The following is a 25153-nucleotide window of genomic DNA, read 5'->3' as shown; positions in this document are numbered from 1 at the left end:
TGAATTAATACGTTCTAGTAACAGCGAGAAACAGAGGGTGGATCTGCAAATAGAAAGCGACAGACGTTGGATACAGTAGCAGAGGGGCACGGCCTGGTGAAATTCGTCGCGGTCTCTCGAGCTGCGATTTGTCTGCTCAATTTCACGGCCCCTTTGGAGAAAATGGGAAACTCTCCTGGCACTCGACTGCACTGCCGAGTGTGGGAAATAGACCGCGTTTGTTCTTCGTTTATACTTGCCACTCTCTTTACGCGTGGGTGTGAGTATACGTTCGAAGAGAAAGAATTTAATCTCGTCGTCGTTGCGATACAAACTCGATAACTGGTACAATAAATCTCTGACATACAAACTCGTCTATACAACTGTGTCAATAATTCATTACACCTTGTTCTTACATCCTCGCGCACAATTATCTATCGAATGTAATAATCTATTTCCACCTTCGCTACCGCTTGAAACCTGTACGCTCCGTCGCTTACTCGAAATTCAATTTAATCGCTTCGAAAACTTTCGTACATCATCCCGTGGCTGCGTCATTCTAACTCAATAAAATCGCTCGTTCTTCCAACGAGGCCAGCTCGATAATCGGCGTCGCGGTTATTCCGAGGGCTATCAATATATTCGGTTCCGTGCCAGTGACTGTTCCAGCACGGATATCCGCGGCGAGGGATTATTAGTTTTCCGCTCTCAGGAGCGGCGTTTTCATCGAGCGACGTGTACGTGTACGACGACCGTGCGCAGACACACAGGGAACAGGAGAAGTGTATAGGGAACGTCTGTCTAGGCCGTACGTTACGCTCTGGGGGAGCCGCGTCTCTGTCCTACGGGTAGGCGTGGTTGAAATCACGAGATGATTTATCCTTTGCGAAGCGGTAACTGCCGAGATCCTCGGCTAAACGACCGCGGTCCTTCGTGTATTAACCGTAATGCACTCTGCCGTTGCCATTGTGCGCACTGTATATAACCATACCTACCCTGGCCAGGGGCCCTGCGCCACCCCTTGTCCGACGCTCGTTCTCGTTTTACCCCGAGACTCATCCTCGTTTACTTCGTTTCTGCCATGTCGCTCCTGGCTTTTCAACGCGTCTCGCGAAAAATCACTCGTGTCGTGGGGTGTAGATCGTTGTTGATGCTCCGCAGAGCCTTCCCGTGGAAATTGAACTTGGTGTCTGAATGCCTCGCGATATAGTATACTAAGTAAAATGTTCGTTATCAATGGTAGGAATGTGACAGGGTGGTTTTTATTTATTACGACAGGGGTTAATCATTTTTATAGTTTACGCGACGTGGATTTCAGAATAGAATAAGATTGGATGAAGATATTTGTAATGGAACCTGTTTTAGTAAGGCTAAGAAGGAAGTATATAGGAAATATATACGTATGAGAATACAATACTGTCGTCGATTCGATTCTCGACCACCCATGAACGTTCATCTGTTGTTCCAATATTGAATTAAAATTGTCACCGTCCAAACATAGGCGGTACTGCAAGAAAATTACAGCGATGATACCTTTCGTGCGCTAAACTGTTACCCGGTGCACTTTGAACCCTACTCTATTGTATCCCATAATTTCTTTCCCCTAATGTAACGCCCCTAGCCGAAGTCACTGCATGCTTCTGGCCCGATCCACTTCCTACTCTAATGCGCGTGAGACGCACGAGCGTATTAATATTCGCGTAAATTTTGATCGATTAGGCGTCGCATAAACTACGGCTCGTTTGCTCGCGACAAAGGACACGTCGAGATTGTTAAATCGCGTTAACGATGTTCCAAGCTGCGTACAGAAAGCGCTACAAACGCCTCGCGATCTGAAATATCCGTCGGATATCGTTGCGCGTTAAATAGTAAAGTCGATTCGATTAAATACACTCGATGAAAAGCTCGCAAAACATTTAGTTAAATAAATACTTTACCCAGTCAACAAATCAGCTTCCACTCAGGGTGTAGCAACTTTTTCTCACCGCAACCGTAATCGATTTTCGAGTTGTTTTGACAATTACGTCGAGTCAGATTCTACGAAGGGGTGGCGGCTGGTGATCGTACTTTTGTCCGCTCCTAAACGAGATCAATGTCTCCCATGGGATCACCTTGACGTGGAAAATTGCAGGCTGCGCACCGCGGGCGGGGTTCATCGCGCGTACTTTTCGCAGGCTGCGGCGCGTGCCCAGGCCCGTCTTTCAAGGGGACCCACGGAAAAGCCCTGGGACCCATGCTCACCTCCCGTGAACGCCTCGTAGGCGTGACCCCATATGCCACTTTCGGCTGTTGCAACCTAACCGCTCGTCGATATGCATTGGCGCATTGTGCAGCTAATTTGTCCAGGGGGTGAACGCGGTGAAAAGACGCGCGCTGGAGTCTTTGGTCCGACTCTTGGAAAGAATTTCTTGAAGAGACTGGCAGATGTAACGTCGTGTATATATATATAGATCCTAGGTGATTATTCTTTCACGGTTGTACGAATGAATAGGGTTCTCTTTTCTATTGGTCATGTAAAATGCGAGAAAATCCTTAACTACTTTCCTGACAAATTGACAAGCGAACGAAACTCGCGTCAACAGCTAATGGATCAATGACACGAAAAGAAGGATCACTTACCTTCGAGATCGATGAGAATGAAAACACTCAAGCTGAAGGTAGAAACTCCGAGTAGACAACTAACCGTACAGTGTGTTTAATTCGCGTTAACTCGCGAATAAATGAATGAAGTCTTGTACCCAACGGTCTTGGTTGCCTGTAACATCGAAGCTTGCGCGAAACAGAGCTGGGAATCGGTGGTGCATTCGCAGAAACGCGGTACTTCCACATGATATTCGCACGTTTTATTGCCATCTCGATATACACGTTCGCCGTTCTTCCGCTCCGCGGCCGTTGATGCAGCTGCGGTAATCGCACGCTTGATCGATACGGTATCGCCGTGCATAACATAGAGCGTAACTCCTGGGATGGAGCGGAGGCTCGCTTAAACGTAACGAAATTATCTACAAGTACGACCTACGGCCCGTACAAGAAGGGGATACAGTCTAGGCGGTACGCTGTGCGATAGGCTATTTACAGGGCAATCTTCTTCTATCCACGTGAAGATGGTTATTTACAAATCGATCGAGTGATCTCGGGCGTGACAGAAAATCGAACGATCTTCGAGTGACTTGGTGGCTCAGAGTTTTAATTCAAGCTTCCCAGCAGACACATTAATACCGCGATATTACAATACACTCAATCTCCTTACTCTCACCGTTCGCTCTTTCAGAGCAATGTTCGTCTAATATCACCATGCAACTTCTTCACCCATCCAAGCTATTCGAAATCGCATTCCACGAACACTGAAACTTCTCCAGCACCTCGCTCTCGTGGACAAGCAAAGTTCAGGGCTCTCACGAATACATACTTAGTACGAATTACACGGTTCACTTCTTAGCGTTCACTACCTGCCAGAAGAGCTGAGTCCACCGCGATGGGAGGGGACCGTGAACGCTCTCAGTCCAACACCGACACCGATACCAACCCCGCTGCTCAGAGGGCTTTGCACTTGCCCGCTGAGGTTCATCGATGAATTGACCAATCCAAGAGTGTCGCCTAGTACAGAAGAAGAAGTGCTGGACGCGGGACTCTCGTTCGCTGGCCTCACTCTGGGCGGCCTGGCGCACTTTTCCAAGTGATGGTGGTGCGATCTTACTGCCAGTCGACTAACGTGCACTGGAATCGGGACGACGATCCTGGTACCGCTTCCTGAATGCTGTCCAGCCGCCCCGTTGTGCCTGCTCGAGGCTCCAGCGGTCGCCATGCTGCTCACTCCGGATCCAACTCCACCGCCGCTCAATCCAGCCTTCACTCGTTTCCACTTCGCTCGTCGGTTCTGGAACCAGATCTTCACCTGGACCTCGGACAGTTTCAACGCGTGGGCGATGTGCGATCTCTCGGTGAGACTGAGGTACTTCTTCGCGTGGAATTCACGTTCCAGCTCGAGCAATTGCTCCGAGGTGAACGCTGTCCGTCTGCGTCTGGCTTTGTTGCTGCTGGACCCACTGGTGGACGTGCTTTGCCCGTTTTCCAGGGAACCACCTGGACTCACGTTGCTGGACGCGTTGCTGGACATCGTGTCGGTCGCGTCGTGACCCTCACCCGTCACGCTCAACCCTCCGCCTTCGTCCTCGCTGTCCGCCGAGACGCGACCGTTTTCGGAACCTGTAAAGAAGGATGTTGATTAGCGGAGAGTGTTTCTTCATGATGTATCTGTGGAAAACGATTCGTGGACGGTTATTCTCGAACGATACTTGTTCGCGAATGCGATAAATGCCACGTCATTAAGTCGTTGAACAATGGAGATCAATTAACATCGATGTAGTTCCAGGAGAGACGGAGTTAATATGCGGGGGACGTGCTTAGTCGCTTGACCATAAAGCGTATGTCTCTCGATCGAAGTTTCTTCCAGGTGTTTCTTTCTTCGCTCTCTTATTGACTAGCTAAAAGACTCTATCCATGGTGAACGACGAGGAACGGAATATATTGTTTTATAACTTCTGTCACTCGAGCAACAAACTTTCCTTTGGAAGCGGTCATGGAGAAGCGAAAAGTTGAAGCGTGCAGCGGCGGTTGACAACTGGAGTTAATGGAACATCAACCTGGTGTTATAGATTATTCACGGTTATGCATGGTTATCGCGAGTGTTTGGAAAAATATTGACTGATACGCTTGGCGGAGTCGCGCGAGTAGTCGACACGTGGCGCTGGAAAAACTTGAGCGGCGTATAGGAGGGATTGAAAGGTGCGAACATCGAAAGGTCAACTCCTAGATAGATCTAAAGATCATACGAATTAAAATCTACTACTATAGTTATTTCTAAAAAATACCAGAACACAAGTTTCAATTCATCTTTCCACTTCCACTTCCGTCGCAATAAACACGGAAGTGTTGTCCAATTAAAAATTATGAGAGTCGTGAATAAACGGGTCGATGGCTATCGCGCAAACGTTTCTTTCTCTCAGCAGCGTTGATTCGACCAGATTGTATACCTTCCGTCTTCCACTCGCCTTTTTTTATTTACAACTGTTACACGCGTCGAACAAAACGGGACATGGAGTCCCGCGGCTAAGTTGCCGCAGCGGGAGTTTGATGCACCCGCGTCTTTATTAATTCAAGGAGTTTCGACTGAATGGGCCATACGCTTCCGCGAGGTTCCACGACAGTCCCACGGACAAACGTTCGGGCGTTGTCCTCTCGTAGTCTTTACACATTGGTATGGTAGAAGCAGCGAGCTGATCGATTCGCTGAAATGATACCGTTCACATCTCTATTCCCTCGCCATTTAAGGTCGAATAGAGCAATTGTTGTCGATAACGGGGCAGAAGTCTCTGCACTGACGTTTAACCTCTTCAGGGACGCTGGTGCACGCGTGTACGTTCAGTTTTTACTGCGAACTCGAGTTACATTCAATGAGAAATAATTAAAACCCGATAGCAAACCAGTAGACAAATCGAGAGCTGAATTATTACTTCGACACGAGTTGTTGCGCTATCCCTGAGAATTAAATCTCTTCGTCGGTGTAATTTCTTCATCGACGATTTGTACGCAAGCTAAGAGAGCCATATGGACAGTTCGCAAAGTTTCCCACAAATAGATGCGAACCCTACAGCACTGTAAATTTTCAACTCTTATACTTCGAACACGGGCTTCTATAATTCAAGGATTCGACGGTTCGACGGATGTCTTTGTGTCGTCGAGCTATCGTTCGGTTCCAAAATTAAAGAATCCTTGTTGCGCGATTGCCAGATTCGGTACAACGATTGTCTCTGATCTTTTGGAAGCAGCATCGACCAAGATACTGGCGATTCGCCAAATCGGAGTTCGATCCGGTTTCTGCACCCGTCGGAATGGCGCTGTGCTAACAGTACTACGGATCTCCGCGATGTATTCTTGTCTCTGAACGTTATGAAAGATTGAAACGGACACACGCCCTTGACGATGAGAAATAATGTGTCTTTCGTTTGAAATTAGTGAAGAGAAAGAGAGAAAGAGATAGAGAGAGAAAATTGTAAATTTCCTATACATATTCTAGATCGGTATTGTAATTGTATGCATTAGTCTCCGAGCTATTTGAAACAAACGAATTCATTACTTCGTAGAAGCCATTAACTGCGTCGACTAATCGAAGGATCCAATTTCTGGTCGTGTTGCTGCGAGGGGACAACGGTTTTTTTCCGCCAGAATTTGGTTTCTCCTTGCGAGTAGAAACGCGGGGTGATCCTCCCTTGTCGTGTTGCTCGCCACGGGGATCGCGATGGGCAATGAATACGAAAAAAATCGAGAACCGGAGATTCTGCTGTAAAAGCAGAAAAGACTCGCCTTGCTCGTTGCGTCAGTTAAAAATTTGCAAACGTTCCACTACTAATAACTAGAGATTTTGCTGCGGTTTTGGAGGCAACGATTAGTTCTTTCTCGCCCCGCAAATTGACAATTTCCATGCACGTATTTCTGGATCTCGTGTCTGACGTCAATCGAACCAGCGATCGATTCGACTAAACAGCTATTATTCAACTGCCCCGCTACTGAATAGACCATGCTGGATAATGAGCAGGCGACACAGCTTGCTGAATTAAATACAATTGTTTTGGAAATCTGCTTTATAAATCCAACGAGATCATAGTTGATTAAGTGGAATCAACGCGCGACAAATTATGGCAGAAATGAATTAGATGATAGTCGATTAAAAATGATTTGACGTCTAGACGGGAAAAGCGTGTCCGCTCTGGAAACGGTGATCGGTATTCTTAAAAGTATATTCTATAGAAATGGATTAAATGTTCGCAGAAAATTGATACGCTTCAACAGAAGCTAAATATTAAACGTACCGCGAAAAAGAACATTTTAACTGCAAACTGGACCGGAAAAAAGCTGTCACACCTTTGTTCGAATTTTCATTTCCACTTAAATTAATAAGACGACACGTAACTCATACATCGATCTCTGAAAACTGTGCCGGATAAATTCTTTATAGTATAACTTCTAAATACTTCAAGAGCTGAGAAATCTCGTTCATTCTATTAAACGGAGAGCTCGTTCATCGAGTAAGTTCATTTAGCTCGCGATCGATATTGTCGTTCCGTTCTATTTCAGAACGGTTTGGTTAGTGCAATTAGTTTTGCGCATTTAATACGAAAAGTTAAACATTTTTAGAGTAAGAGTGGGTACCACGCTTTTAGAACCAATCACTAAACGTATAATTTTTAGACGTACAAAATTACAACAATATTAAACTTCTACCTTGCACTTTAATTCGTGTAACACCAATCAAAGTGCTTTAATTTAACAGACATCGTAACGATCCCGTGTAAATAAAATAAAAACCGTAAAAAAGATACGAAAGTTTAAAAGTTACAGTAATCTCGAGACATTTAAACAGTGTTCGAAAGTTTAAAAGTTACAGTAATCTCGAGACAGTTTCTGAAGCGTTTTGTGTCTTAAATTCGAATCGAAGACACAGTCTCGCGCGGTTCATTCATGCATTCAATTAACCGCGAGCCGAGTGACACGATTAAGAATTTCATTAGCTCAATCGAAGCTGTTTCAAGATTTATCGCGGCCCGTTTAAAGCAGTCCAGACGCCACGTAAATAGAATGACCGATCGATCATCCCTTGAGTGGAATCCACGTAAAACAGACGCGTCAACCGACTGCACGGGGGCTACTTATTTCATTCCATAAGAACGAAAATCTGATCACCTGAAGATCGACTAAAAACAGACGCCGCAGAAATAACCAAACATTACAACAGCGACTGTCGATCCTCTATGAATAAAGTCGTCCAACCGCAGCCATGAAACTTAATGTAAGTGTCGCGAGCATTACTCGCACGTCAGACTACTTGTTCTTTCCATTCGACCCATCGAAGGGCGAATGAATGTTTCAAGGGGCAAATGTATAATCTCATACCCGCCAGGGGCAACTGGACACTCGATGAATCAATCGAAGCGAAATTCTTAGCTTCGATCAATGAGAATCATTCAGAAGGATTTTGGTGAGCGAAAAACGTGAAACCGTGTAGCTGTCGTTATTAATAAATGCCGCGACCGGATGTAGAAAATAAAGCGAGCAATGAAAACGTAATGGAATCCGCGAGCACGCGAAGAGGTTCTCTCGAACGTTTCCTTTCGATTCCATCGCTCGTTCGAATACCACGAGAACACCGTAACCACTCGTGTCGATCCAACATCCCTCGAACTCGCGCGCGAAGTTAAATGGTTAGCCGTCGAGAACTCTCGACGAGACGGAGCGGACTTGAAGGAAACGCACGAGGCAATGAACTGGCGGGTTGGAAACAGGGGAGCCTCGCGGCGAGAAGAAGCAACGATTCAGGTGGATCGTTTCCGATCGTCGGGGGCCAAGAATAGAGAGGGCATGCGGCCCGATCGGCGTGTTCGTCGTAACGATCGGCACACCGGTTCGGCACGGTGCGTCATAAATGACCGATGACAGATTCCTCGAAGCCATTTCGTTGCGCATACGAAATCGCCTCGGTCGGCGGTACATCAATAAAAAGTGATCGGCCACGAATAAATGCGCGCGACTCTTCGTCGATCGTCCGTACGCCCCCCCGCCGCCTTCGGAAATACGTGATCGGCGAGTTTCGACTTTCCATCGAACATCGACGAGCCTAACCGCCGCCTAGGACACGGAACGAACGAGCCCATCGCGACCCATTACGACTCGATTCCGCGCTGCAACCGAACAATTAAGCGGACTGTCCCGTTTCTCGTTGATCGTCGAGGACAGAAGCGATTCGAGTTCGATCGAACATTCGCGTGATTGAAAGAGGATGGAAAGAGGAGAGCAAGGAATATTTAAGAGGACGAACAGTTGCAATTAAAGGAATCGTTTTTGATAGAGAATTTTGATTAAATGGTGGACGATTTTCGACGAGTGTTTTCATATCTACGGTAATAAAGTATTTGTTTGATTAAATTCGTTAATGAAAAATGAATTTGAATCGTGCGAACGCAAAGGTCATCGCGATTAATAAACCCAGCTAAAGGCTAAAGTGATTTGTATAGATGATTCTTCAATTATTCCGCGCGGTGTACTTGGTACGAGGAAGGGGATAATAAATTGGACGAAATGGGAACGAAAAGCGATTAGTAAGCAAGCAGCGTGTTACGTGACTTCGTTGATTCGTGATCGGAGTTCATTAACTCGGATCACACTGTTTCGAGTAATTATAATTCTCATTTTCATTAACCGACGATAATATCGCGGCTCCGAAACGAACTTCGTCGCTCGTTCGGGGGGAAACGAGAGGAGCAGAGAATAAAGGGGGTACGCGTGACTGAAAATTCGAGTGAAAATTCGAATTCGTCTGTACGAAGACTTCCAAAGGGGGAGAAAGAAAACGAAGGTCAACCGTGTCGTTCGAGAAACGCGAATCGAAAAAAATCGCGATGAACGCTTACGGATTCGAGGTGCGTACCCCTCGACTACGATCGCAGTCGCCACGATCGAAGCCGGCAAAGGACCCGGAGATCCACAGTAGCGTGCATAAATTACAGCCGTCCTAAAGTGAAATGTCATACAGCTCGCGCACACACCAGTAAAATTCCGTACGCACACGCGTTTAAGTACGTGATACGGTACTCGGTGAGTCCTGGCCGAATTTCAAACGCCCGGGCGAACCAACGTTCGAGGAAGAACCCCTGTTCCCCGAACGCAGGGGCGACGTACGGAAATTTCGTCGATCCGATCGACAATTTATCGAATACATTTTCCGCCGCGTCGGTGTGCACGACGGAACTTAACCGTGGGATTCTACGAATCAACCTCCGTCGAACGACTACGCTCGATACCTCTCGCATAAATTCATCTCGCTTCGACGTTTCTTTAAAACAATTAATAAATCGGCCGTTAAAAGCTTCCGAGCACTTAAATCATCGAGTTTTTAGATTGTTTTCCATCTGGAGCGTTTTAAAATCTTGATTACGATGCATATTTATTGGACTGATAGATTCTGGTGCTAAGCAGTAATTAATCTCGACGATAGAGAGTAACTCGGTTGTTTAAATTTCCATGAATGAACGGATCACTTTCCTCCGAGCGGCATCCGCGAGTTTACATCCGCTCGCGGATCCCGTTACTGTCTTAATAAAACTCTCATCGATCGGCGGTTATTTTAATCCCTAATTGCCGGCGCGTTTCAACAGTCCTGGAAATAATTGAAACGATCACACCCGCATCCTGTTAACCGCTAACAACCGTCCGACGTCGAGCTATGGTATCGAGCTTGCCTCGTGCCTCGAATATAGAATTAACGGTGGCTGTAAGTTAATAGCGGAATATAAATAAATTGGTATCTCACGATCCCGTTCGCATGGCGGTGCACGGTCGTTAATAAACTATAGGAATCGACGATGATGTTCGATCTCGACTAGCACGGTGCCCGCTGCGAATGGCCTGTGTGCGATTTCTCAGTCGAAGGAACTCTTGTTTCCTTTCTCGAAACGTTCGAACGTACGTGTAACCAGCCATTGAAATCGTACAATGATTAAAATGGTCGCCAGTAGGGACTGGTATTCTTCTAGTCGTCACGTGGGTATAGGCAGACTGGTAACAGTAAGGAAGATAAGAATGGCATACGCAGACTCACCGTGTCTCGATTTTGAAAGATCGTGAGCAGGTGATGCCGGCGAATCGATACTGCCATCGTCCTCGCTGTCCGTGAAACTGGTCGAGCCACGATGAATCGAGCCACGCTGACAAGCAGCCGGATAAGCCGCGCCTTGGAGGTGATTCGAGCCTGGACCCAAATGCTGCGACAGCCGACTCTGATAAAGATCCTGGTGGGACGGGTAGCTGGCCGAGGTGTGCGCTGGTAGCATTGGGACACCGGAAGTCCCGCCGCTGCCGTACATCCGCATTGGTAGCCATGCACCGTACAGCCCGAGCGGCACACCGAAACCTGAATCATCGCCGATTAATTAGTATTTTCGTCTGTGCTTTTACCTACCATATTTTATTCAATTGTATAATATGTAAATTGCTGTCCGACGATTTTTAATCGACTGCGAACTATAATGCGTGACAATTTCGTTTATCGTCGGGTGCGAATAGTGTTTGATTTTTTTCCTGTTTTTAATACTTTTTTGACTTTACAGTTTCAGTTTTACATCGCGTATAAATTATTAGGAAACGTAAAGCATGTTTCGTAACGCAATTGTGTCGTTTGGAGTGCTGCGCGAGGAGATAGGCCAATCTTAGATCGCCACGGTCGCGATACATAATTCGGAGAATGACAAGCACGCGACTTCCTATGAATAATACAGATAGCGCGTGAAAAATGTGACGGTGTTTTAATAAAGAGTAATTTCGTTCTCACGAGGACCGTTCGATTATTCGCGTGCACGATTTAACGTAAAAGTTATTGAATAATTCCGCGATGCGATACAGTATGAGTTTCTAGTTTATCACGGTGATAGAGCGGCGGTAACAGCCGAGGCGATTTAGCGGGGCTTATTTTAAGAAGTAGGGCGTGCGCGGATTAAATTATGCACGCTACATCCGGTAATTACAAGGCTCAGAATGAGAAGGTGGTTGTCGAATATTTAACGGTAATTAATTATCGAGCAAGCGAGTTCAGTCATTTCTTGACAGTAACGAAGTTAACCCTATCAGGTTATAGACCCTCGATTATTCCATATGTTCCAATAGCTGATTGCACTTCTTTCATATTTTTGTTTGCATCTTCAAAACTATTCGAGCAATTTAGATCTCCAACGTTAACAGAATTACAGCTATTAAAATTTCAGTATAATCGTTATATCAAACGATCGCTAAGGATCAAAGGAAATAAATAAAAGTAGAAATACTTTGCATGCGAATTAAAACGCAAACCAACCAGGAGGCAGTGCGTTGGCAGCAGCGGTCGCCAAGTAGTGTCTCTGATAGAGATATTCCCTGTCCCGATCAGAGTCCTCTTCGTTATCGTTCGCCTTCTCTCCCTGCGTGGCTGGATTGCAGTTTCCCTTCTGTGCAGCACAGTTACCGATCAGGCTCTCGATCGTGAAGGGTTTTGGTGTCGGTCGTCGCTGTAACTTCGACTCTCCGATCGAAGACTCGAGTTCGTCGCTCGCGGACCCGACGTCCAGTTCCGTTTCCTCCACGTTGGAATCCATTTCTGTCCTTCGATTCAAGTCTTCCGCTGGTAATTAACGCGTGACCTATCGTATCATGATTTTGTCCTTTTTCTCGCTTCCTTTTTCACGCGTTGCGCTTAAGGAAACCTCCGATTCGAAGGCATTGGACGTATCTGCGATATTCTGAATTGTCCAGTTGTCTTTTATACGAGTATTCCACAAATCGAGCTACGTTGCACTGGTTTTACGAGTAGAAACGACCGGTACGTAAATGGTTATTGCTTCTACGCTCTATTGCTCTAGTTAGGAGTTTCCGGTTTCTCGAATTTACAATCGCATCGTTTAAATAACGTAGAATATTATATAGCTTTATATAGCTCTGCATATGCAATTACTTTCTTATAAATACCTGTCCATTACTTATATAAATGCACATTTCTGGGGCACAGAGTTCAGTTACGAGTACAGCACACCGTCGTCGAGTGTCTTTTAATATCGTCAGTCACATATCACGTTCACAGGTCACAATATTTATAACACTTGCCAATTTTCCATGGAACAAAATATATAGTCCTCTATTCTCTAAATGGCAGTTCGCAAACGCAGTTCGTAATTCACCAAGCGTATGCCATTTCTCGATACAGTCCCCTGCGATCGTTCCATACGGACAGCAAATTTCGCCAAGCTCCAAACGCCTTGATGCACAATCCCTTAAATCTCCAACAAAATTCTGCTCGAACCAGAATCCCACGGACCTTGATCGCACCTCCAACCTTCCAAAAGTCACTGTTTCCTTTCTCACAAACTCACACACCCGATCGATCTCCAAAAGAACCGTACAGGTCTCCAACTCTTCCGCTTGAAATTCGTCCTAGTATCTCCAATACGATATCTCCCTTCGAATACGAGCTCTCACTCATCGCCGACAGGTTCGTTCGTCGACACCCTCAGCGATCTCCGGTTCTCCAAGTCATCCAAGAACCTCCAACGACACTCGTCCGACTCAGACTCGACTCCTTGACCGCGGCTCGCTGGATCTCTCGTCGATGGAATCCGTTTCCCTTCTCGTTGCCATGCTGGTGCGTGTCCACGTTCGAAAAACGCGAGCAAGGGCGCGAGAGGGGGCGAGACGAGGGTGTGTGTGAGAGAGAGAGAGAGAGAAAAAAGGGCACGTGGAGAGGAACCGTAGTGGGCACGAGTCGACGGGCAACTGGCGGCCAGCGGCTCGCCGCATTTCAATTGCTGGGCCGCGGCAGTGGCGCGCCGACTCGCCGCGGCGTGACAGCTGGCGTGGCCGCGTAACCGCACGGACGTGGCCCCACCGCGGCTACGATTGGTCCTGGCTCGAACCAACTGCGTGCCCGGACGCGCCTACCGATCGTAGGATCCGCCATCTTGCTGGCTTTGCCCGCTTTTGTCCTTCCGTGCTCGCGATCCGCCGGCGATGATCGTGCCACGGACCTGGGGGTGAATTTCGACCGCGCGCCGCTCGATGCTCGGCCATCGATTCCCCTTTAATTCGCCTGTTAATTGCTGCCGGCTGCGACCAGCCTCTGCTCACGGTGTACTTTGTTTAACAACTCTGCGAGAGTCTCTTGTCCTTTTTTCTTCGCGTATTTTGCTGCTACTCGCTGTCTGAGTTTGGGTAGACTTTCGTTGTTGAGGTTCGAGGAAGATTCGACGATCCTTTGCGATGATAGCAGCGAAAACTGAGGATAAATTAGGGTAGATTCTTTGAGCGAGATAATCTGGAGAGTAAATTTATCTCTCGAGAAGCTAAGCGTTATACGAGCCGTATACTTAGCTCAGAAGGCTGCTTGAACTTTCATCGAGCACGATCAACGAGTCATACGATTCGTCGTTTAAAAACGTGTCGAACTCGAGGGAAGAATAAGGAAGCGCGAGATGTGTTCGACGAGCAACGATCTCGACGACGCCAAGCGGATTGACACCGAGAAGGGTACATCATTATCCTGCGAGTGGATTGGCTCGCGCCAAGATCGGCCGGATAAACGCGCTCGTTAAGGAAGCGCGTCTGCGGGGGTGGCGCACGGCGGGCAACTTAATGGGAAACACGTTCATCGGGCGGCGTGCTCGCGGGCGGACGATAAAAATACAAGGGACGCGCGGTTGGTGGGCTTATGGTAACGCGGACGGTGCTGAAAGCGAGCTGGCTCGTTAACGCTGATCGCTTTGCATACTCGTTATATGACGTAAATACGCCCACGTGACCGGTCGAGTCTAATAACGCGTCGATTATGCACGCGAGTCGAGCCACCCGAAATAGCCCGCTGGTTGCAACGGATTTTGGTGAACGTTCGTTCGATGAGTAAGAATGGCGGCTGCTCTCACTGTCGATTTTTGGTCTTGCCTTTCGTCAGGATGCGCGCGTCAAACTGTCGAACGATAGAGTAATGTCTCGAATCGGAACGTTTGTCCTTTTAATTATCGCCTTTTTTTTCTTTTCTTTTATATGAAATTGTTGACACGAATTTCACTTTATTTTTGTAGCAGGGACGCGACATTATATTGTAGAGATTGAAAGAAGGAAGAAGGAAAGGATTCATTTATCCTCTCCTGTATAATTTCTCGTTCGTCATAAAGAACCTCGCGGCAGGTTTACACCCATGCGTCGTTTCTTCTGTTTGTAGGCGTTTCCAAGCTGGCTAATCGGTACATCACGCTAATAGTAGCGCTATTTCGGCACTCGTTAACGCGACACGGCTCTAATTGAGCCTTACAGGATCTAAAGTTAAACGGCTGGTCGTTATACGAACGCGCAAGGCCGTGTATCTTTCAGCTCGTTGCGACACCAGCAAGTATTTCAAGAAATCTCCGATTGTTTCGCTGAAATTAACGTTTATTTTATTCAGTAACATTTGGAGGCAACCGATACTTCCGCCGATTCAACGTTTCCTCGGTTCGTTTTAAATATAATCTCGTTGAACGACGATCGAATCGTAGAAAAACAATCGTACGCGCCTTTATTCCTGGAGGTCTTTAAATACTGTCGATATATTGCGCTTTATGAAGCGCTGTCAGGTGAAGTTTATCGCGCGAGGAAAACCGCCTCGACGAAAGTTATTCCAGTGACAGCGAAACGGAAGCGAGTATCGACCGGATCTGCGAACGGATACGGAGCTTGACAACGTGGCACTTAACTGCTTGTAAAGCAAGATGAAAGCGCTGTAAATAAAGTTCGAGAGGCGACCAATTCTGTCAGAGCGTAATTGAGACGAAGCTCGAGCGAAAAATCGGCTGTTAAAATTCTACGAACCTGATTTTATTTCACAACTGCACTATTCGTACTATTTCGATTTCGTATCTTGAAAAACCCATGCGCGTCCTATTTTCGTATCGAACGATCCGCTTCTCTGAAGCGATTCTATTCCATCGCCACGGAAATGATACGGAAAAAAGAAAGTAAGAGAAACATTAGAAACAGAAGTCACCCTTGAGCTAAAATTCATTTCACGCGCGTCGACGACGGTACGCGGACCGCCTCGCTGTGAAAGCCCACAGGACAAGTGGAAGAAGCGCGCAAGGAGATTCAGCCACGAATACTCAGACGGCTCTAAATCTTCTCTGGCTAGGCGAGCCTCTGGGGCTCCTCTTTATTTTACTGCGCGGAGGCGTCGTTGCGCGCGGGCTTTCGTTACGCACGTGTGAACGGACGCGTCGACTCTTAAACGCCTCGGTTCTTAAGCGCGCCGCGACGCCCGCAAAAGCACCACTTTTAATTGCCTTGTGTTTCGTCGACCGTACGGAACGATACAGTACAGTACCGTTTCGAATTACTCGAGCGACGTGTCGAAAGGACCGAATGGAATATTCAATCAGCTCGCACCCTGCTCGTGTACTTTGCGAACGCGAGACGTGAATTTGTCGAATCTGTCCCGCTCATCATCAACAGAGGCGAGTACAGCAGAAACGAGAGATGAAATATTTCTGGGTTAAAACGAAATGTAAAATACTGTACACCTTTGACGATTCATTCTCGCTCCGACGTCTTCCTTTTATCTGCCTCGGACAATTTGTCCTCGCCGCGTTCCTCGACCGCCCCTCTGCTTTCGTACTCGACCTCTCTTACTTCTATTTTCCGTATTTATGGGATATTAACGTCGACTTCTTTCCTCTGATGCACTCTGTCTAATAGGATGTTTATGATACGCGATGATTTACAAGGCGACGTCCTAGCGAACCCTAACCGGGAATTAAGCTGGAACTGCAGCCCGCGAAACGTACCGTGTAATTGTAAAACGTCGTAACAAAAACAGGAATGCTTCGCGAGTGACCAATTCGTAATTAAACGTCTTCTCAAAACTACCGAACGATCAACTACGATATGTTTCCATCGAATCAAGTTTAATTAACTATTTTAAAAAAGCTCGCAGAGTTTGTTCGTAGCCAAGTCCATGTTTGACGAGGGACAGCGATCCCTCGAAGTGAAGACAACGAGCACGAGAACACCTCGAATACATCAAGCGTAGAGGAGGAACGTAACTCCAGGCGGAGGCCACGGTCTCTCGGTCCCGTCAAAAAGGGACACGGCTCTGCGCCTGCGTTTCTAAAGATAGCACCTCCGAAGCGGGCAAAAACGCGGATGGAAAGGGTCTAGAATCCGCGATTGGCGGCCCGGCATTATTTGCGTCCGCGTAGCGGGAATGGCAACGAGGGGGAGAAGGGCCGCGTGGCGAGGGGGTGGACGGGAGAAATCGATGGCTGGCAAATTGGTGGGCGTCGCGGAAATCGTGACGGCGCTCGGTAACGGATTAACCGGGGGCGCCTGACTGGTCCTCGAGTCGATGATTCCGCGGGCGTCCTGTCGCGGGAACCAGCCTCGAAACCGCCTCGACCTCGGACATTAGGAATTGTGCACACGGCGAGCCAGCAGCGGGCACACCCGTAATCGTTGGGGTTTCCGTGGCGTGCATCACGACACGCCGCATTACCATCAAACGCCCGCGAACACTTTGCCGCGGCTGTTCGAATGACACATTTTGGGGTAGAGGTGCGCAACTGAAGTTTGCATCCACCTCTGACGCGATCCCAGCCTCGCTGCACTTTAGACAGTCTCGTGGAACAAGACATTGCTCGCGTGCAATCGATCCACGAAACATACAAGAGCTTACACGTTGGATTCAACGATCTTGATCGTCTCGCAGAGGTGACGAACTTGAAAATTTCCAAACTCGAATCTGGTCCAGGTTCTCCGTGGCGATTCAAAATGTCGTGGTTGAATTTCGGATGGAAGTTCGAGAGGAAACGCGCGAGCAACGTCCCTGACAAGAGACCACTGGCGGCCGCATTTACCAAGTACGGGAATGCGCGAAAGAAACGTGCCCCTAAAATTATGGCGGACATTCTCGTTGAGACGTTAAACGGGGTCCCCGTACCTAAATCACGTTAATCGTACGGGACACGACTAAACGGGTGCTATCTTGAGAGGAGGACCGGCGGCCGAGAAGCGGCAGTCGTCCTCGCCGCTAAATGGGACGTGGTTTCAATTATGCGTGAAATGAAGGCGGCGATGCGTGCGTCTGCTTGCCAACGCGAAAGAACGTATGGAGCATCGGAAGCTTAGCTCGCGGAAAGAGCTTGAAACGTCTGCCACTCGGCTATGAATTATCGCCGTAACGAATCTAATCGGGTTTTAATTACACGTGGAGGCTACGGTCATTTGTAAAACCGAACATTTCATTTGTAAATGCGAACCCACGTGAAAATTCAGATTATCGGCTATCAAAGGTGTCCAAACGTTCCTACGACCGTTCTCTTCATTTCTACCGCACGTTTATTTTAAGTTCTGCCTCGCGAAAAAGTAAGAATTTTTCTAATATTTTGGGACGCGTGTATTTCTCATTCAGAATGATATTACAGATAAACGAATGTATCACGATTCGCACCGTTTTATATTAAATCGTCGAACGATTATCCACGATGGTTAAATAAGCCTGCGGACTATCGATAAATACCGTCCCTTCGAGTGCGTGTCTATGAAACGTGCGCGCGGTTCGTACACGCGCGCACTCTCCAGCTTTGATTACGCGCAGACGGGGACGGCACGAAAAGCGAGGAAGCTCTCCTCGTGGTAAACGCTCGCGGCGCATGGTAATCACGAACCCGATTGATTAGCCGACAAAGTCGCGCCGACAAATTAGAGGAATGCCATCTACGTTCCTGCTCGGCTCCCCCTCGTCAAACCACATATGCATACGCGCTTCTGTTCTGTGGACGAGGCGGAAAGATTATCTGATTCGACGTGTGTGTACGGTGGCGTCTTCGTGCACGTAACCGTTTTCTCTGTCTGCGGTGAAACGCGGCACGTTCACCAGTCATCGTTTGTGAAAGCTTCGCCTCTCCTTTATTTTATCAATTAAAATTGCGATTACATACCGCGCGTTATCAACGATTCCCTTCTTCCTCGAAAGCGAAAATCACGAACGTGTGCGACGACATCTTGAAAAATTCGTGTCTCTTCCGTAAGGTATCTAAAATGGAGCGATCACGCTCGATTGTCGTAAGAAAGTTATTCTCTCGAGCGAGAGTCAACATCCAGAGGTGGGTAAAACATATCGAGACGAAAGTACGCAATTAAAACTCTTCCTCTCGTGTCGTCGGTTTCAAGGGGTAAATCAATTAAGAGGCGGAAGCGCGAGAGGCGAAACTCCCACCGTTAATCTCCGCGTTTACTTGAACAAGCACAGCTGGCACCAGCCGGCTAATTAATTTTTTTCTCATCGGTAGATATCGGAGTGGCAGGGAGGAATGTGTCGCACGGTGTCGTCGGTGTACTTCAAAGCGATCGGCAGTCGCATTCGGATGCGTGGAATAAGTCGAACAGCTCGACGTCCACGGAGTTACAGAGACGGGCTTTGTACGAGATAATTATCCTCCTCGTCCGGTCGATTTGCTGCTCTCTCTTTAGCTAACAATCAGGAAACGTGACCAGATCCTTCGACAAATACGTGACTTTGTAACTTCGTCGCGTTCCTCGTCGATTTTCTGCGGGAATCGTGCGAATGGTTTCATTGAAATTTCTCAGCCTGTTAATATCAATTCGAACTGTCGAAGAAAATAGAATCGAATGGACGAGAGTGAAAGTGGTGGGCGTAGAATCGAGTGAAAATAGTAGGATGAACATCCGGCTGTCCGAAACAAACCTAAATACGTCTCGAAAATATTCTATGGCGTAACGGGCGAATGGTACAAAGGATTCGGCGGAAACGTCGCGTATACGACTGGATCCTACAAATAATCCCGTCGAAGTGTCGCCACGCTTCGATGGACGCATAAATGCTGGGTTCGTTCGAGCATGAGCTCCTTCCGTCCCGAATCGCCCCCGTTGGTCCCTTTGTCTCTCTGTTATCACGGAGGAACCGAATTTCGACCGAAATTTCACAGTGAATCAAACGAGGATGCCTGTGACCCAGTTCGAGACGAAGTGAATTCACCAAGTTTTACCGCCACTAGTTTCAACCAAGGAAAAAAAGGGTGAAAAGTGAAGCGTTTCATTTGTCGCGAATGGGAAGTGTTATCGCGTCATTTTCTGGTAACAATTGCGATCGAAGTGTCGATACGATCGCGCGAGAAACGTGTGCTGACAAATTTTTCAAGAATACTGAAACGTTGCAACGCGTTTCGAGCTACGCGACTCGGCTCTTACCCTCTTATATGTATTTGATGACATTGATATGCATAAGGGTGGTTTTGTGACACGAGATCGTGTACATTTCACTGGAACGAAAATGCGTGCACATTAGGCGAGCCCCGGGAAGGGAGCAGGAATACCGAATCCATGAAAGTATTAAGATGCAAACAGCATAAAATATATTTGAAAGTTAAATACGAGTCAAGTGGCGCCTTGGTAGGGTGCAACCAGACGCGTAGTAGACGGGGTCCCCTTCCGTCCCTCTTGTATCCATCGTGTTTCGATGATTTTGGCTATGAAATACATATAACATTCCATACAAAAAAAATATTCTTTCATATCCTAAAACTGAATACTTTTTTCATCCCTCGTAAACGTTTCAACCCTCTGTCTTACATTTTGCATCTTATCCATTCGATAACAAAACGAACACAAAATCTCTCCTTCTTCACAAGCTCGTTTAAACCTTCGACATTAAAATCAGTGACCGCCAAAGTGGACGATTGGCCAGTTTTTTCGCCTCGCCATTAGCCATCGTACGTCGTCGCTGTTTCCTTTTCGAACGGGGCGCACAATGGCCGCGCGAGGATTCCCCGGTTCGCGCGCGGGGCGGAGAGGGTTAAAGAGGGAGGCCCAGGGTGCTGCTATTGTTCCGGTGTAGCCTTAATGCGCGCCGTTGTAAACAGCGTTACAATGGAATAACTTCGTTAGCATAATCGCGTCACAGAGTCGCCTGGCGCCCCCTGCCGCTCCCGCTCCACTGCACCCCTTTCGGATTTTACGGGTGGTTTCCCTCCGGACAGGATCGTGGGCGGACCCGATCCGATCCGCCGCCGCGTTTAACCGTCGCTCAAGTATTATTCATTGTCGCGATTGAATCGTTTATCTCGTCGCTATTCGGCTGACCGCGCGGAGGGATCCCTTTCGACGACAACGTGGTACACGGGCATCGACAACCATCGCCCTATGCGCGATCGCATGATCGGTAAATGGGGCTAAACGACTTATCGACACGTTTCACGGCTGGGGCCACTTTCGACGACTAATTTGTTTTTGGCGAACGCGACGGGAACCTTCGCGAGAGGAAGGTGAAACTACGTCCCCTCTAAAGCACGATACGAATTAATTCCATAAGTGTCGAGAGCTATCGCACATTGATTCGTGGACGTTGATCGTGAAATACTAATTAGTTGGGAACCGAACGGAGACAGGCACAGCGATCGTTCGCGACGGATTAACGTCTCTCCCGGCAATTATGGAAAGTCCCCGTCAAGCAGCGGCGAAATCGAATTAATTCTACGCGCGATCCCGCCGACGTACATGACATTTTTCGCCCTCCCGTCTTCGACTGCGTTCACAATGGAAATGTTAAGCGAGTCGCGGATTCGCAACGCTCGTCACTCTTGTTCGCCAGCCGACAAAGCGGTTCCACCGTGCCCGCGGACGTCAATTTAAACGCGAGACCGAGGGCGCCGTATCGCTTGACGCGTTCGCGATCCTCGCCACTCTTGATGGACGGACGATCATCGAGGGCCGTTCTCCAGGGACTGTCTGTCTACTGTGCAATCATCAAACGGCAACGATCCCCTCGAAATATCCCGTTTTCGATGAAACGTATTCGTTGCAGTCGCTGGTTAATTCGATTTCAATCGTGCCTTTTTCGAGCGCAGATTAGAAGCGTCTTTGAATTTTTCTAAATGACAATATTGCGCTGTTACACGCGATCGTTGCTCGAAAGTTCGTCAATGATGAATTCGTTTCGGCAGGGGTAAGAAAAACTCTCACAAATTCGTGGTTGTTGCGCCGTTAGGGTAGCTTACCCCCTGGTTACTCTCCGTCGCAGTGATTCCTGGCTTCTCCCAGCGCGACGAAAAATAATCTCTTTTCTTCTCGTCTCCCCTTTCTGGCCTAGAACGCCCGCTTGCGGACGTCAAAATATGACAGCTCTCTCGGGTCACCACTTTCCGCGACAAGAGTTGCGTTCAAGGGGGTTGCGACGAGCGATCATTAAAGTAAAGCGGCGCTCGCAACCGCCACGCTCTCGAATGTGTTCCCTGCTCATATAAGCCTTTCCAAAATTCTCGTTCAAGCGATCATCTCGTTCTTTCTACTATTTTCTTCGTAAATCAGTAGGTCTACGAATATTACATTAATTATAATATCTAAAGTGTCTAGGTTCGCATATAAATATGAATTTGCAAAAATATTTGTGTAGTTTATCGATGAATCAATTTGAATAAATAATATGGTAACACGATTCGCACATTTGTGGTCTAAATGGGCGTCGCATTGAGAGCCACTGTGGTTAAGCTGACGGAAACAGTAAATGGTTCGCATCCAACCCCCTCGACGAGACGCTAATTCATATTCATAGGTGTAGCGTTTAGTATTGTGCCGCTGTGATTCTCCGGAGAATTCACCCGGAGAAGAACGGCGAGAAGGAGAAACATCAAGTTACATTAACTTGTCGCATCGTTGACGCGTACGAATCTGCTGACATCGCCGAATTTCGTGGAACTTTCTAATCTTCAAAGAAATATAAGTCTCGTTTTCGTTAACAAATATTATAATATGCGTTTAAATAATTTATTTATTATAGAATTTTAATAAAATAATATGAACTACCTCGTACAATCAATACTATAAGTATCTCACAGTTTCATACTTTAGTTTTTACGAATAACTTTCATTTAAAAACATATTTGATAATTTAGACAGATGCTGTAAATTTTTGATCCGTACGTTTCGTATTTATATATGCGAAATATAAATTGTTAATAGAAGATTCTCTGCGGAATACGCGAAAAGCGGGGGTTGATTTTAAAACAGATGCTACGGTGCCATCTGTTGTCAGGATACTGAGTTAAACGAAGCTCCATTCATAAATCAATGGAGTAGTGGGTTCATTGATCGCAGGGGGCGTAGTAAAATAGTAGTAATTGTAGTACTACGTAGTACTACGTCATTCATAATTTTTCTATTCGTCTATTCATGTATTTCGACGTACGGAAACCGTGCGAAGGTATTTAAATTATTAAGTATTAAATAGATGTAGGACTTCTTGATGTTACGAAGGTTTAACTACGATATTATACATAAAAATTGTAATCTATTCTATAATTTCAACCAATATCTCATTTAAAAGGTTAGGTCATTATATTATTTAGAAGGTATTTTATTGTAGTACTAAATAAATGATTTATATAGCAATACAAATAATTCTGCACCACTTTGCAAAATAATTGCACGTATTACACTAATTTTAATGTAAATAAGTTAAAATGTGGGTTATTCAGCGATATATCGTACATCATATACGAGTGTTAGAAATTTATTAAATAATACTTTTATAGTGCATACTGTGTAAATTAAATAAAAAATAGTACTTACAATGCACTTGCGATTATTTTCTTCGTTAAAAAAAAAGAACGCGTGTATATATATTTCGGAATATTTTATATTACATATGAACATTCTAGCATTTTAATTTTTAATTTTAATTATTTTATATTGCAAATAAATTATTGATCAGTGCGGTAAATTATGTATCTGCTTCACTTTTTACGGGCATGTTATGCTTACGTATATGGTGATAGCTTGGTAAAATTTTAAACAAAAATTCTATTTGACTTATTGGAGGCTGGAATGAGATAGATAATTATAAAATACTACATAGATACAGTTTACGATACTACCTGCGATTAAACAGAAACTTACGTATGGTTTGTCATTCATTTCTCTGCGTTGACAGTCGCTACCATACACTATGGTATTTTCAGGTATCGTGTCTGGTTCTGTCAATGTACATAATGCTCCAATCACACAACCATTGGTCAATTGAACTTCACGACCCACGTGTGCTGTAAATATAAATACACTTATAGACATATAAGAAATTGGAAACTTTATCACCACTCCATATAGTTACCTTTGCTTTCTAAAATATTATTATCACCAACTTTAAATGCCTCGCAAGTACAATCAGTTTCAAACACGTTGTAACTACCAACTATCTGCACCGGAGTTGTCGTTGGCGCCGGAGCATCTGGTGGAAGTCTATAAAAACATAATAACATATTTTATACAAAAGAAAGAGTGCAAATGTAGATGTTTCAATATGATTACCGATTAATTATAGTAGCCATTTCTTCGATAATGTTCCCCTCGCCTATTATAATCGGTCCAGCCTCTGCAATGATACTTGCTCTTGGGTGAATTATGGTCTTTGGTCCAATGGTGATATCTCCTTTCAAAATACTCTCTTCGCATACTAATGCGCCTGCTGCTATTTTTACACTGCGTGAAACAAAAAACAAGGTTCACATCTTTCCACGATATATAATAACAATTACATACAATGCACTTAACCTTAAAAAGTAAAGTTATCGCATGCAAAGCTAACACTTTAATTTTAAACGGTATATTAACACTTTCCTAGTTATATTTTAACGGATAATTGATAAAGGGACAGTAAAGAATAAATAATTCGAATAGAATTTGTAATTTTCTCACTTTGAACGACGACTGACAGATGAGCTCATTGTCACGGCTGATACTATGCGGGTAACGACGCCCTCTTTCGCACTTTCACAGAACTACTTGCCACCCACTCCTTTAAATGACTTAAACTTACAATAAATTCATATATTAACAATAAATATATACAATTTAATATATAAAACATATAATTTACTTTATATAGAACTTATACAATATTTATAAATGAGATGTTTAAACATTTTCTGTAATAAATTTAATATTGTAATACAATAGCGCCTACGAACCTACGGTACACGAAGAACACGTCCTACTTATCTTAAAAGTGACTAGAAATATGAATTTAAAATTGACAAGTAGAATTGCAAAATGTCCATTGAAATATATAGAAGACAACAACGTACCTTCAACATTTTCTTAAACATATTATTACTTACGCGAATGTATAAGAGAAGCCAATTAAAATGTTGAACAGTAAAATATTCGAAGGAATAGCGAATGCAAAGGTTTAACAGAAAGTACTACTTCGAAATATGATTTTATCATTTTGTGCTGTAAATAGAAGAAGAGAAAATTTATATAACGTTAGAGAGTAGAACAGGATCGCCTTGAAGTAGACTCGTGAAAGGAGATGCTAAAAGGGATTAAGAAATCTTCAGGGGAGATTGAGGTAATAAAAAGGTGAGTCGATAGCGCGTGAATAGCGCCACCCTAAAGAACATAACTCTTTCACTCGTTTTTTCTTTTTTTTTTCTTTTTTTTTTTAATCGATATTTAATATAACTCTATATTATCCGTCAACTTTTATTTATTATATATATATTTTTATATATTATATATTATAAAATTTAACTCCAAATTGCGATAATAACGTCTAATTGCAACGTGC

General features: G+C 45.5%; 2 protein-coding genes across 3 annotated transcripts; both read right to left on the bottom strand.

The window, feature by feature from the left end:
* Positions 1 to 3385: 3385 nt before the first annotated feature.
* Unpg (homeobox protein unplugged) lies at positions 3386 to 12246 on the bottom strand. Its single transcript, XM_076895036.1, has 3 exons — positions 11879 to 12246; positions 10631 to 10942; positions 3386 to 4185 (listed from the first exon to the last, which is right to left on the bottom strand). Exons 1-3 carry the CDS (start codon positions 12153 to 12155, stop codon positions 3425 to 3427), a joined length of 1350 nt encoding a protein of 449 aa, XP_076751151.1. The 5' UTR covers positions 12156 to 12246; the 3' UTR covers positions 3386 to 3424.
* A 9756-nt stretch (positions 12247 to 22002) lies between these two features.
* Dctn6-p27 (dynactin subunit 6) lies at positions 22003 to 24387 on the bottom strand. Of its 2 annotated transcripts, none has more exons than XM_076894938.1 (5): positions 24280 to 24387; positions 23893 to 24063; positions 23696 to 23823; positions 23485 to 23627; positions 22003 to 22293 (listed from the first exon to the last, which is right to left on the bottom strand). In XM_076894938.1, the coding sequence occupies exons 1-5, from the start codon at positions 24306 to 24308 to the stop codon at positions 22222 to 22224; spliced, it is 543 nt and encodes a 180-aa protein (XP_076751053.1). In that variant the 5' UTR covers positions 24309 to 24387; the 3' UTR covers positions 22003 to 22221. The 2 variants fall into 2 exon arrangements, with proteins under 2 accessions (XP_076751053.1, XP_076751052.1); XM_076894937.1 differs by lacking the exon at positions 22003 to 22293 and adding an exon at positions 23096 to 23407.
* Between the last annotated feature and the right edge of the window lie 766 nt (positions 24388 to 25153).

Source organism: Xylocopa sonorina, chromosome 5 (assembly GCF_050948175.1).
Source record: "Xylocopa sonorina isolate GNS202 chromosome 5, iyXylSono1_principal, whole genome shotgun sequence".
In the NCBI taxonomy this organism is placed as follows: domain Eukaryota; kingdom Metazoa; phylum Arthropoda; class Insecta; order Hymenoptera; family Apidae; genus Xylocopa; species Xylocopa sonorina.
Note: the sequence above shows the minus strand (reverse complement) of the source record. Positions and strands in the feature narration are given on the sequence as shown.